Source organism: Dasypus novemcinctus, chromosome 6 (genome assembly GCF_030445035.2).
Source record: "Dasypus novemcinctus isolate mDasNov1 chromosome 6, mDasNov1.1.hap2, whole genome shotgun sequence".
Lineage (NCBI taxonomy): Eukaryota > Metazoa > Chordata > Mammalia > Cingulata > Dasypodidae > Dasypus > Dasypus novemcinctus.
This window is the reverse complement of record NC_080678.1, coordinates 102933397-102945952: the sequence shown is the minus strand read 5'-3', so window position 1 is coordinate 102945952 and position 12556 is coordinate 102933397. Positions and strand designations below refer to the sequence as shown.

Here is a 12556-nt window from a genome sequence, read left to right as displayed (position 1 = left end):
TTGGTGTGTTTTTCTCCCAACCCACCCTATTATTATTTTTTAAATGTATTTTTTATGACAGAAGTTGTAAGCCTATAACACAATCATGCACATGTGCAGAATTCCCAAACAAAGCACCCCTCCATCAATACACCACAATGTGGTGTGTCATTTGCCACAGATAAAATAATATCATCTGATTACTGCCATGTCCATAGTGTACATTTGGCTCACATTTCCCACACTGCCTCAGAACCAACACAGTACATCTTTTGCATAGATGCAAGAATATCGTATTGTTACTACTAACCACAGTCCATAGGTCACTCCAGCCATACCTTTCCCATGCTTCTCCACATTCCCATCGCCCTGCAGTACTGATAGACATTTGTTCTAGCTAACAAAGGACACTCTTGAATCTGTACCATCAACCGCAGTTCTCATCCACCTCTTGGTTTACTGTGCTACCCAGTTCCTAGATTATTCTCAAGCATTCTGTCAGTGGCATTTACAAAACTAGACTACCATTTTCAGTCACATCCCCATTTATAAACTAGCTGTTACTCACTGTGTGTTACCATCCACTCTATACATTTCCACAATTTTACAGTAAAGCTAATTAAAACTTCTATGTACATTAAACATCAGTAGTCCACTCAGTTCTTCTCTTATCTCCTTTAAGAATCCACCACCTACCACCAGGTCTTGTGCTACATTCAGCTCACAATATGTTGGCTTGAAGGGAAGGCAACACAGAAATAAAGGTAGAGACACAAGAGGGGAGAGAAACCTGAGACCAGGGGACTCACAGCTTCTGGAATGAGAGCCTCAACCCTGGTTTTCCCATTGCATTTATTGGGAAACTACCAAGCAGTTGTTTGCTATCTGAACTACAACATCATTTACAAAAACAGGAAACAACTGCAACATCTAACAACAGCTACATTTAACAGGTGTAACATTTACAGTAACAAACAGGTAAACCAGTTTTCCACAACAGTCTTGAAGATATTTTCCAATAATTTCTTCCAGAAGTTTCATGGTTCTTGCTTTTAGTTTTAGTTTCTTGATCCATTTTGAGTATGTGTCTTGGAGTTGGTCTATTTGGATTTTTTCAGATGGGAGTTTGTTGTGCTTCTTGGACAGGGATATCTATGTCCTTCAATAGGGTTGGGAAATTTTCTACCATTATTTCTTTAAATATTCCTTCTGAATCTCTGGACTGACCATGTGATAGCCAGGCCCAACAGACTTGCAAGTCCTATACTCTGGTTTATTGGACTTACCCCACTCAGTGAACATGGAGGTGAAAAAGGTCAGCCACCACACCAGGGAGCCAAGAGTGCCTACAACTGAAAGCAAGAGGATTGCATCCAGCATCCATGTGGAATCTAAGCCCCGTTGTGATATAGATGTGGAGTGGACACAACCATTCTAAGGTCCACAGGATGGAGGAATAGAGTATGAATTAGAGTGGACTTACTGATATTCTATTCATGAACTATTGTGATTAGTAGTAATCGAAGAAAATGTGGCATTGGTGTGGAGAAAGTGGCCATGGTGGCTGCTGGGGGTAGGGAGTGGAAGGAAGAGATGTGATGTGGGGGCGTTTTTGTGACTTGGAGTTGTGCTGGGTGGTGCTGCAGGGACAGTTATCAGACATTGTATGTCCTCCCATGGCCCACTGGGTGGACTGTGGGAGAGTATGGGCTATGGTGTGGACCATTGACCATGAGGTGCAGTGGTGCTCAGAGATGTATTCACCAAATGCAATGAATGACGGAGGGGGTTGTGGTTATGGGGAGGAGGAGTGGGGTGAGGGAGGTGAGGGGTATATGGGGGCCTCATATTTTTTTAATGTAACATTAAAAAAACAAAGACCATAAAAAGTAAAAAAAATATTCCTTCTGCCCCTTTTCCCTTCTCTTCTCCTGCTGGGACACCCAGGACACGTATGTTTGCATGCCTTTTGCTGTTATTTAGTTCCCTGAGACCTTGTTCAATTTTTTCCATTCTTTTCTTCATCTCCTCTTTTGTATGTTCACTTTCAGAGGCCATTTCTTCAAGCTCACCAATCCTTTCTTTTGCCTCCTCAAATCTGCTATTATATGATTCCAATCTTTTTTAAATTTCATTGATGGCGCCTTTCATTCCCTAAGGTCTGCTAATTTTCTATGTATGCTTTCAAATTCTTCTTTGTACTCATCTTAATATCCTTAATCTCTTTAGCCATCTCACTGAATTTATTAAGATTTGTTTGAACATCTATGATTAGTTGTCTCAACTCCTTTATGTCATCTGGAGGCTTATCTTGTTCCTTTACCTGGGACATAGCTTCCTGTTTCTTGGTGTGGATTGTAATTTTTTTGTCGGTGTCTTTGCATCTAGCTTACTAGGGTATTTTTTCTGGGTGCAGTTTTTCTCTCTAGTTTAGGGCTTCCTGCCCTTTCTCCCTTGCTGGTTATGCAGTAGGAGCCAAGCATGTAGTTGGTCCTGTAAGCTGTGGAGGCTCAAGCTGCCCTCATTCCACCAGGGACCAATGAAGCTTCTTCCAACTTTCTCCTTTGCCAGGGACAGGGACAGAGTCATAGCCATGTGGAATAATCCATGTGCAGGCCTAGACTGTCGTTGCCCAGAGAGACTGATGGAGCTTCACATCCCTTTCTCCCCTACCTGGGGCAAGGATGGAGCTGCAGGTGTGGGCAGCAATCTCTGCAGTGCAGGTCTAAGATGACTGCAATTCCCCTGGTAGTCTTCTGATTTTCAGTCTATGCCAGCCAGAGTTCCCTGCTGTTGCCTGTCTAGGCTGGTGCAGGGCTCCTCAGCCTCCTCCCTGCCAGAGGCGGGGCTGAAGCCTAGGCAGGCTGCAGGCTGATCTATGTGAAAGAAACTGTCAGCCCAGCTTCCCCTCAGGCTGGGGGTGGAGTCAGAATGGTGGCTACTGGCCTCTTTCTGAGGTGGGCTGGTTCTCACCCCAGCTGTTCCCAGGGTTATCTCTTAGCCAGCCAAGTCTCCCAATCAGTAGCTGAAATCGGCAGCCAACCATCTCCTCCTCCCCTGTCTCTGGGAAATGAAGCCTCCAATTCCCATCACAGAACAGCTCCTGGGGTGGCTTGCACCACCAGAGTAGGATCATCACCTGTGTCCATGGTTTGGCTGGTAATTTCCCAGAGAGGCTGGCACAGGTCCCTGCAGCTTCCTCCCTGCTGGAGGTGGCACTGGGGCCAAGGCTGGAGCTGCCATCTGACCTGGAGGGAAAGAAGCCAGTTCCCACCAGCACTGGGATCTCAGTCCACCCCTCTTCCTCTCGTGCCAGGCATGGAGTTAAGAAGGCAGCTCCTGGCCTCTTTCTGACCTGGACAGGCTCAAACCTTAGCTGTTCTCAGCATCATACTGTAGCTGACTGAGTTTACCCATCAGTAACTGAAGTTGGTGCCCACCCATCTCTTCCTCCCCCATTTTGGGCAAGTGGAGCTTTCAATTCCAGCCGCGGAACAGCTCCCAAGGCGGCTTGTGCCTCCAGTGGAGGATGGGCACTGGCCTCCAGGGTGTGGAGTCTGAACTTATGAGTCTTCTTTGCAGACGGGCAGTCTCCTCCTTCCACTCCTTCAAGGATGTGGCAGGATGCCCTTCTGGTCTCCTGGAGCCCCCAAACAGAATCTTCAGCTAGCTCCAGAGAGCTCTGGGTGTTTGCTAACTGTCCTGTAGCAGGAGCCAACTCTAGGAGCTCCTTACTCTGCTGTCATCTTGCTGGTTCCCCAGGCTCAGTCATTTTTGATGGAAATGAGACTTTGTGGAGGAGGTAAAGTTTGGGTTGTCTTTTAAAAGATGAGTAGATGAGAAAAAAAAGGGCATTCCAAAGAGAAGAAGAGTGTGTATAAAAGCTTAGAGATGGGGAGAGCTTAGTGAATGTAAGATTTGGCCACATCCTGAGCCCCCTGAGCAGGCTGCCCCAGTCCCTGCCACAGTGGGATTGCTGCAGGTCAGCACAGGCACCACGGGGCCAATGAGTGTCCACAGCCAGGGGACAGCAGGTCTCCGACCCAGGAGGCGTCCACCCAGTAGCAGCGTGTCTGCGTGCTGGAAGGTTCTCTGAGCACTCCTGGGCAGCTCGTGGACCCCAAATCCAATACCCACTGTGTCCCGGGTTGGGGGTCATGCCCCGTGTCTTGTGGAGGAAAGCTCTGAGCTTCCTGAGGTGCTGGGCCCCTCCTCAACCCCAGCTGTGTGGGGCTGGCTTCCACCTGCCTTCTGTGTCCTCCACTGTCCCTCGTGCATGAGGTCCTGAGGTGACCCCACCACACAGGACAGGCCCTGGTGTGTGTCAGGGGTGTGGGGAGAGACACATGAAGTCAGCAAGGCCCAGAGACCTCACATGGTTCCAGTGGCCATTCCTGTGTGGCTTGGAGGCTGTGACATGACCGTTTCCTGGGGCCCCTGCTTGGCTGTCCTGGGCGGTGTCTTAGCTTCCCCTAGCTGCCATGGAAGTTTCCTGAGCTCCATGGCTTTGGGCGTGCACACTGGCCCGTCCTCCATCCACAGGCTGGAGGGGCTCTCCAGGCCCCTTGGCCTCACCTGGTGATGTGCACAGCTCTGCAGGCCGTTCGAGGACCTGGGCACCCTGGGCTCGCTTTCCAGCAGCCGGGGGGCCACGTGCCTGAGAGCACGGCTGTCTTGACATCAGGCGCCTGGCTTGGAGCGGGGCATGGGCAGGCCCTCGTGGAAGGCCAGGCAGACACGGGTACACAGGCGAGCTGGAGGACCGCGGCCCCGGGCCTGAGCCGAGGGGGGTGGGCAAGCACCCGCCGGGGCCCTGCTGGGCCTGTCCTGCTGAGGCTGGCCTCTGGGGCACCGGGGGTGCTGGGCTCTAAAGGCAGATGCCAGGGTCTTGGGGTGCTGCCCGCTGGAGGTGAGCAGGGGTCCCAGAAGGCCGGGGGTCTCCCTTCTCCCAGGGGGCTGCCCGAAGGTGCGGGGAGACCCTTCCTCACTGGAGTGAGGGAGGGGCCAATGTGCTCTGGTCACTTGCGGGGGCCTTGAGTGGAGGGTGGGGGTCCTCGGCAAGCCCAGGACGGAGGGGCAGGGAGGACAGCAGCGCCGGGGCGGCGGGTGCCGCAGACAGATGCAGGGTCTGCACGGGCTTCCTCGCACAGGGGGTGGGGCAGACCCTCTGCCTTCAGGGGCCCCTGCAGCCCCCAGCCTCATGTCCCGCAGTGGCCCAGGGCCCTGGGGAGGGGCCCTCCTTCAGCAGACACTTGCCAGGGCCCAAACCAGGCAACGCTGTGGCCCCAGGGGGAGTCCGGCCACAGGGAGAGGCCAAGGTCAGAGGTCAGGCCTGGGGAGGGTAGGGGGACCCCTGCAGAGGAGGTGACAGCCGAACCTTGTCGCCAAGTGGAGTGGAGGCTGGAGGCCAGCACCCAGGGAAAGGTCCACCGATGGGTGCAGGTGTCCTGAGCCCAGCCCACCGCGCCAAGGGAACTGCAGCCTCCACTCCCAAGTCGGATGACCTTCCTGTGACCTTCTCTCTCTTCTCTGCCCTACAGGGGAGGTGCCTCACCTTTGCCCCAGTGAGAGCCCCATGCAGGCCGGTGGTCTGCAACCCAGCCCCGTGCGCCCCACCCTGCCGCGAGGGGCCCTCCTTCAGCAGACACTTGCCAGGGCCCAAACCAGGCAACGCTGTGGCCCCAGGGGGAGTCCGGCCACAGGGAGAGGCCAAGGTCAGAGGTCAGGCCTGGGGAGGGTAGGGGGACCCCTGCAGAGGAGGTGACAGCCGAACCTTGTCGCCAAGTGGAGTGGAGGCTGGAGGCCAGCACCCAGGGAAAGGTCCACCGATGGGTGCAGGTGTCCTGAGCCCAGCCCACCGCGCCAAGGGAACTGCAGCCTCCACTCCCAAGTCGGATGACCTTCCTGTGACCTTCTCTCTCTTCTCTGCCCTACAGGGGAGGTGCCTCACCTTTGCCCCAGTGAGAGCCCCATGCAGGCCGGTGGTCTGCAACCCAGCCCCGTGCGCCCCACCCTGCCGCGAGGGGGTCCCTGTTGCGGCATGCCCGCAGTACTGCCGTCCCCCCACTGCATACCCCCATCCCTGCTCCCGGGCTCCGGCTGCCTGCCCTCCACGAGCCCTGCCTGCAAAGCCTCATCGCTAAAGCATCAAAGGGCCAGGATTGTTGACTTGATGAGGTGGACATAGTTTTGGTTTTACAATCAAAAAGATGTTGGCATTTGTTGCTGATGATTAAAAGAGTTTATTAGATGGTGAGTTTCTGTCCTCTCCGAAATGCATATATGCTCCACCTGCTAGAATAACGCATCCTGGGGCCCCGTGTGGGATGACATGGATTGTGCCTCTCACAGCACCTCGTCTTCATCCATCTGCCAAACTCCGGTCCATGAAAAAGCCCAAAGAGCCTGTTTCATGTGAATCCAGTCCTAACTTCATGCAAAGAGAAGCCTTTGAATTTCTCATCTCCTTTCTCCATGTCCCTGGTCTCCCACTTTGGAGTCCCACATTCTGAACGTGTCATAGAAGGTGGTGAGGAGCCCCCAGGGTCACTAGCTGGAAGCATGACTTCTCCGTCCAGGTGCCCTGAACTGTGCCCAAGCCCAGAAGGATTCCACTGAACCGTGTCCTCTCCACTAGAGAAGAAAATTGAGTCCCCATCTGGGTCCATCTGCCCCTGCTGGAGAATCCACGCCCAAGAAGGCTGAGTTTTAGTGAGCAGCGTCCTCCCACCAGGCGCAGCCCATGGTCTCTCTGTGCCTGTGAAATCACCAGGCCCACAGGCCCCCGGAACCGGGCGTGGCATCCCTGAGCCCCTCAGGAGGGTCTGCAAGGGCAGCTGTGACTGAGGGCGCCCAGGCATCCTCTATTATATTATTTTTTCATTTAAAAAATTTATTGAAATATATCATTCATACATGAACATACATAAATAATAAGTATATAGTAAAAGTTGTACACTTACAACACATCATACTGGGCTCCCACACATCACCCCACCACTAATCCTTGCATTGTTGTGAAACATAGCAAACTATAAAAGAGCATCATCAAAGTATTACTCCTAACTACAGTCCATATCTTACATTTGGTATATTTTTCCCCAACCCACCCTATTATGTTTTTTATTCATAAACCTTACAATTTATCTAAAGTGTAAAATCCATTGGTATAATCAAGAATTGGGTATTTATCATTTCTATCAATTTTAGAGCATTTTCATTATTAAAAAAAAAGCCAACTCTAATACCTATATATTAGCAATTCTGATTACAAATTCTCTTATGTGCTTTCGCCATTTCTACTCATTTCCAAACATTTACAAACTACTTTTTGCCAATTCTGCTCAGATTAAACCCAGCTTTCCATTCCCTAACTACACTCTCTTCTCTGGTGACATGTCCTAGTTAGCCATTCTTTATTTTTTTTTTTTTAAAGATTTATTTATTTATTTGTTCCCCCGCCCTGGTTGTCTGTTCTCTGTGTCTATTCGCTGTGTCTTCTTTGTCTGCTTCTGCTGTCAGCAGCACAGGAATCTGTTTCTTTTCATTGCTTCATCTTGCTGTGTCAGCTTTCCGTGTTTGTGGCACCATTCCTGAGCAGGCTGCAATTTCTTTCACCCTGGGTGACTCTCCTTATGGAGCGCACTCCTTGCACGTGGGGCTCCCCTATGCGGGGGACACCCCTGCGTGGCAGGGCACTCCTTGCATGCATCAGCACTGTGCGTGGGCCAGCTGCACACCAGTCAAGGAGGCCCGGGGTTTGAACCGCAGTCCTCCCATGTGGTAGATGGACGCCCTAATCACTGGGCCAAATCCGCTTCCCAGCCAGTCTTTATTGATCTTACTAGTTAGGAAACTAAACTCTCCACCTCAGTCCTGTCTTCTTGAAACTTTCAATTGAGTGTAAGGCAAGAACAGGTTTTGGTGTTTAATCAATACTGATTGAAAGAAATAACCATAATATCTCCCATGTTTAAAAAAAAATTCCTGGGGGGGCCTGTTTCTGTGTATGTAGGTTGTGTGTGCAGGCTTACCCTGGGACAAATAACCATTGACCTTCAAAGCCTTCCTGTCTGGTGTTGCTGCTGCTTCAGGGAGCCCCCTCTCCCCCTCCTGCCCCTCGCCCTCCTGTGCAGCCGAGTCCCCGTCTGTCCAGCCAGCTCCCAGGACGGGCTTGGGGAGAGCATTTCCCACTCGCCTCCCAGGCCATCTGTGTGCCAACAAATCCTCTCCCAAGCTGGTGGTAAGAAGGTTGCTCCTGTGACAAAATGCCGCATAAGGCGAGGCCGAGCAATGGGCCAACTCAGAGCCAGGAGCGAGGGAGAGGGGCTTAAAGCCCTGGGGAGGGGCTCGGCAGTCAGTTTAGGCCCCATTTGGAGACTCGATCCCAGATCAACTGTGCAAGCGGCTTCCCCACACCGCGCTTCCTGGCTTTCTCTGCAGGATGTGAAGCCTGACTCAGTCAACTCTTTTTTCTGTTTTCTTTTTATTTGTTTCACAAAGACTAAGAGCTTCTGGTTGTATAAATAAGAGAATGCTAACAAGGAGGAACAGGACATTGCACTGCCGGCTGTTGGGGACACTCATTCCGAGGACCTGGCTAGCACGTCCTCCACCCCAGGGGCAGGAGGGGCCACAGGGTCCTGAGGACATATGGGTAGGAGGGAGCTACACCCCTGAGTGTGGTGACCCGCTGGCTGGAGGCCCCAGCAGGCCACGTGCCAGGTGTTCCAGGCAGCCCTGACCACTGCAGGGGAGGGCGTGGCAGGACTCTCTGGACTTTGACACCAGCCTGGGGAGGGGGAGCCCCCATGGTGAGAGGGGGGCTTCAGGAGCTCAGAAGGCTGCAATCTTTTTTTTCTTCAAAATTAATATAGTTTTTTATTATTATTTTTAAATGTTACGTTAAAAAATATAAGAGTTTCCCATATGCTCCCCCACCCCACTCCTCCCACATCAACAACCTCTTTAATCGTCATGGCACATTCATCGCACTGGCTGAATACATTTTGGAGCACTGCTGCCCCGCATGGGTAATGGTTTACGTTGTAGTCACACTCTCCCCCACCCATTCAGTGGGTTACGGCAGGATATATAATGTCTGGCATCCATCCCTGCCATGTTGTTCAGGACAACTCCAAGTCCCGAAAATGGCCTGCATCACTATTGCCTAACATGGAAGCTTCCAGGGACCCAAGAAACCTGCACAACTCTCCACAGGCCACTTCCAGATGCCCCCAGCCTGCGGTGTCCCTCAGTGCCTCTGCCCAAGGGGCTGTTTTCATGGAAACATCAAAGCTGCGCTGCGGACAGCACAGGCCTGACCCGCCTCAGGCTGTGCAGAGGCAGAGACCCCAGAGCAGAGGACAGGGCTGAGGGGGTGGGGCCCGGGGCTGGGTTGGAGCCAAGGGGGGTGGAGCCGCAGGGGGGGCCATGGTGGGCAGCCAGGCCCAGGGCTCCAGCAGCTGGAAAGCCTTGGGAACCAGCAGCGTTTCCTCCTGCAGGCTCCTGCCCTCTGGGTGCTGCCCGCAGCCCCCACAGCCCCTGCATGGAGGACTGAGGGGCTCCCAGGTAGCTGCCCGGTGCCCTTACTGGTCAGGGTCCCTCCTGGCCACCCACTTGTCACGTGACTCCAACAGAGCTGCTGTCAGGGCCCAGGCAGGGGGAGGGGCAGTTAGGAGGCAGCCCCGGGGCTGTCAGCGCACCCAGAGTTGTCTCCACATGTTGGGGAGCCTCTGCCTCTGTCCTCACGGGAGGCCTTGGCATCAGGAAACCGAGAAGGGACGAGGCTGGAGAGGCTGGGGTGCAGGGCCCTGCCCCGGGTGGGCCGTGCTGGAGGCTGTCTCAGATGCGGCTGAGCCAGGGGTGCAGGGCCTTCCTGCCTCAGCACCAGGCGCCCAGGTGGGGCTGGGGGTCGGGAGGCCCGTGTGAGGTGCAGACGGCTCCCAAATGGCGCTCGTAGCTTACATTCATCTCCTTGCCCAATGGCATGCCCTGGCTTCAGGGAGGACAGCTGAGGGGGCTGTGAGCAAGCGGGGAGGGTTCTGGGTGAGAGAAGCGAGCCCTGAGAAAGGCCCTCTTGTGTGGGAAAAGCCTTCAGAACCTTCTGGATGTGGAGACGTTCGGACCCCAGAAACAAGGAGAGAGGAGCCTGTCCCTCACCGGGTGAGCCCCGGTGACAGGGGAGTCAGGGGAGCAGACCGAGGGCCTCCCAGAGGCCCACCGGGAAGGGAAGGTGACAGGTGCGGGGAGGCTGGCGGCGTGCGCCCCTCCTCACAGAGCCAGCCGGGGGGCCGAAGGGGCCTTGACAGGCGCCTCCCACCGGATCCTCACAGCAGTCTTGGGCGTGCCGGGACAATTCCGAAGTCGCTATGTGCAGGTGTGATTTCCAAATTGGGTGTTATCGAGGTCTTCTCGTAGGGTTTATGCGCCCTCTTAATTCTGTGTGCGTCTTTGCCAGGCTCTGTTGCAGGTTCTGTGTGGAAACTGGGTCCATTTTATGCACATTTTACGTGTGTGGGTGAACGCGTACCAGCAAGCGCGTGTATCCCCGCGCCCTGTTTCCGCACGGGTCGCTCTGCTGGGATCTAGAGGCCCTGGGGGCCACCCCCGAGGTGCCTAAAGGATGCACAGCCTGCAGGCCAAGGTCTTGCCCCGCCCTCGTGTGGTCCCCGCAAGTTCCTGTCCCCTGACCTGGGCAGGGCTGGCATCAGCCTCCCTCTGCCGCTTCTCGCAGGGCACTCGGTGCCTGAGCACCGGCTCTGAGGGCGTGGAAAGGAGCCAGCCCTGCACCAACGCCTCGGCTTAATGATTACAGGGACGTGACCCAGCCAGTCCTGGGAGCATCAAACCAGGATGGGATGAGGTCACTCACCCACTACAAGGCTGGGCTCTGAGCCGTGGTCCCTGGGCTAATGCCCTTCTCGGGCAGATGAGGGCCAGGCAGGGCCAGGGGGAGGTTTGAGTCTCAGCTCCCTGTGGGAGGAGCAGTCATAACAGCCCTGGCCTCGGGCAGGAGCCCTGCGTGGTCAGGAAGGCCATGCTCTCCAAGAGGGGACAGAGAACAGAGCAGGGATCCCTGAGCTGAGAACTTGCTGCATCACAGTCTTGGGGGCACATTAGGGAGCTGGTGGTTCCAGCAGGGCCTGGCAGGAGCCTCTCCTGGGCTGGGCTCCTCCCAGCCTTCCATGTGGGGGAGAACACATATTCCAGCCAATATTTTAAGTGACAGGTGGGAGGGATTGCTAATACTACATTATAAGGTACCTTAACTACCTGTGAGGACATAGTGTTATTTGAAGGTGGATTTGAAAATTCCTATTTCAAGCTTTAAAGAAACTAGTAAAATAATTTTAAAAGAAATATATTTCTTATGCTAGGAGAGGAGAGAAAATGGAATCATAAAATGCTTACTCAAAACCACAGAAGGCATAAAAAGAAAGAAAAAGATGTTAATGGGGAAAAGTGGTGGGGGAGGAGGTAGGGTATATGGGAATCTATATTTTCAATGTAGTCTAGAGCTTCTTTAAAAGAAATTTTAAAAAAAGAAGTAAAAGAAAGAACAAGGACAACAGATAGAAAATAGTTACAAAATGATATATATTAATCCAAGCATGTCAATTGCTTTAAATGTGAATGGTGTAAATACAGCAATTTAAAAACAGACTATCAGCGTGGATTAAAAAAATAAAAAGATGACCCAACTCTTTGTTGTCTGAAGAAACCCATTTTAAATATAAAGACAAACATGAATTAAAAGTAAAAAGGATGGGAAAAGATGCACCACACAAACACTAATCAAATAGAAAGCTTTAATAATTCTGTTAACTTCAGACAAAGCAGATTTCACAGTAAGGAAAATATCAGGGATAAAGAGTGGCATTACATAATGAAAAGGTGGGCAGATTTTTCAAGACACAACAATCCTGAATGTATTTGTGCCTAACAATAAAGCAACAAATACATGAAGCAAAAAGGGTAGAACTGCAAGGAGAAAAGACAAATCTCTCTGGAGACTTCAGTGCCCCTGTATCAGTTACAGACAGATCCAGTAGGCAGAAAATCCAGAAGAATACATTTGACATGAACAGCAACAATCAACTAGATTTAGTTGACACTGATGGAATTCTTCCTCCAAAAACAACAGGATACACATTCTTCTCAAGCACCCAGTGAACACTCACAAAGATAGCCCAAACCCTGATCCATAAAACACATGAACAAATTTAAAAGAATAGAAGTAAGACAAAGTATGCTCTCAGATCACAGTGCAATTAAAGTAAAAATCAGTAACAGAAAGACCACTAGAAAATCCCAAAATATTTGAGGATTAAACAACACATTTCTAAAAAAAACCCATGTGTCAAAGAAGACATCTCAAAGGAAATATAAAATTCGTCTCAAATATCAGGGCTACCTGCCAGATATTAAAGTTGTTTTCTTCTTAGCCTTGCTATCACTTCAATGGATAATTTATAAAATCTTGGCAGAATCAGGAGATGTATTCAATTATATATAATATTTCCACTTAGGCCAAATGCATTCCTGATAGTCCTTTAATTAGATACCTCCCAGCAAT

The 12556-nt window shown here is 51.8% G+C and overlaps 1 protein-coding gene across 1 annotated transcript in view; it reads left to right on the top strand.

The window, feature by feature from the left end:
• The window catches only part of LOC131278904 (anthrax toxin receptor-like), a 68641-nt gene extending 62406 nt beyond the window's left edge, over positions 1–6235 (top strand). Inside the window, exons 17-18 of the mRNA XM_058299546.1 lie at positions 5520–5693; positions 5916–6235. Coding sequence (XP_058155529.1) covers positions 5520–5693; positions 5916–6122 — 381 coding nt within the window. The 3' untranslated portion in view covers positions 6123–6235. The remainder of the gene's footprint in view (positions 1–5519; positions 5694–5915) is intronic.
• The last annotated feature ends 6321 nt before the right edge of the window (positions 6236–12556 follow it).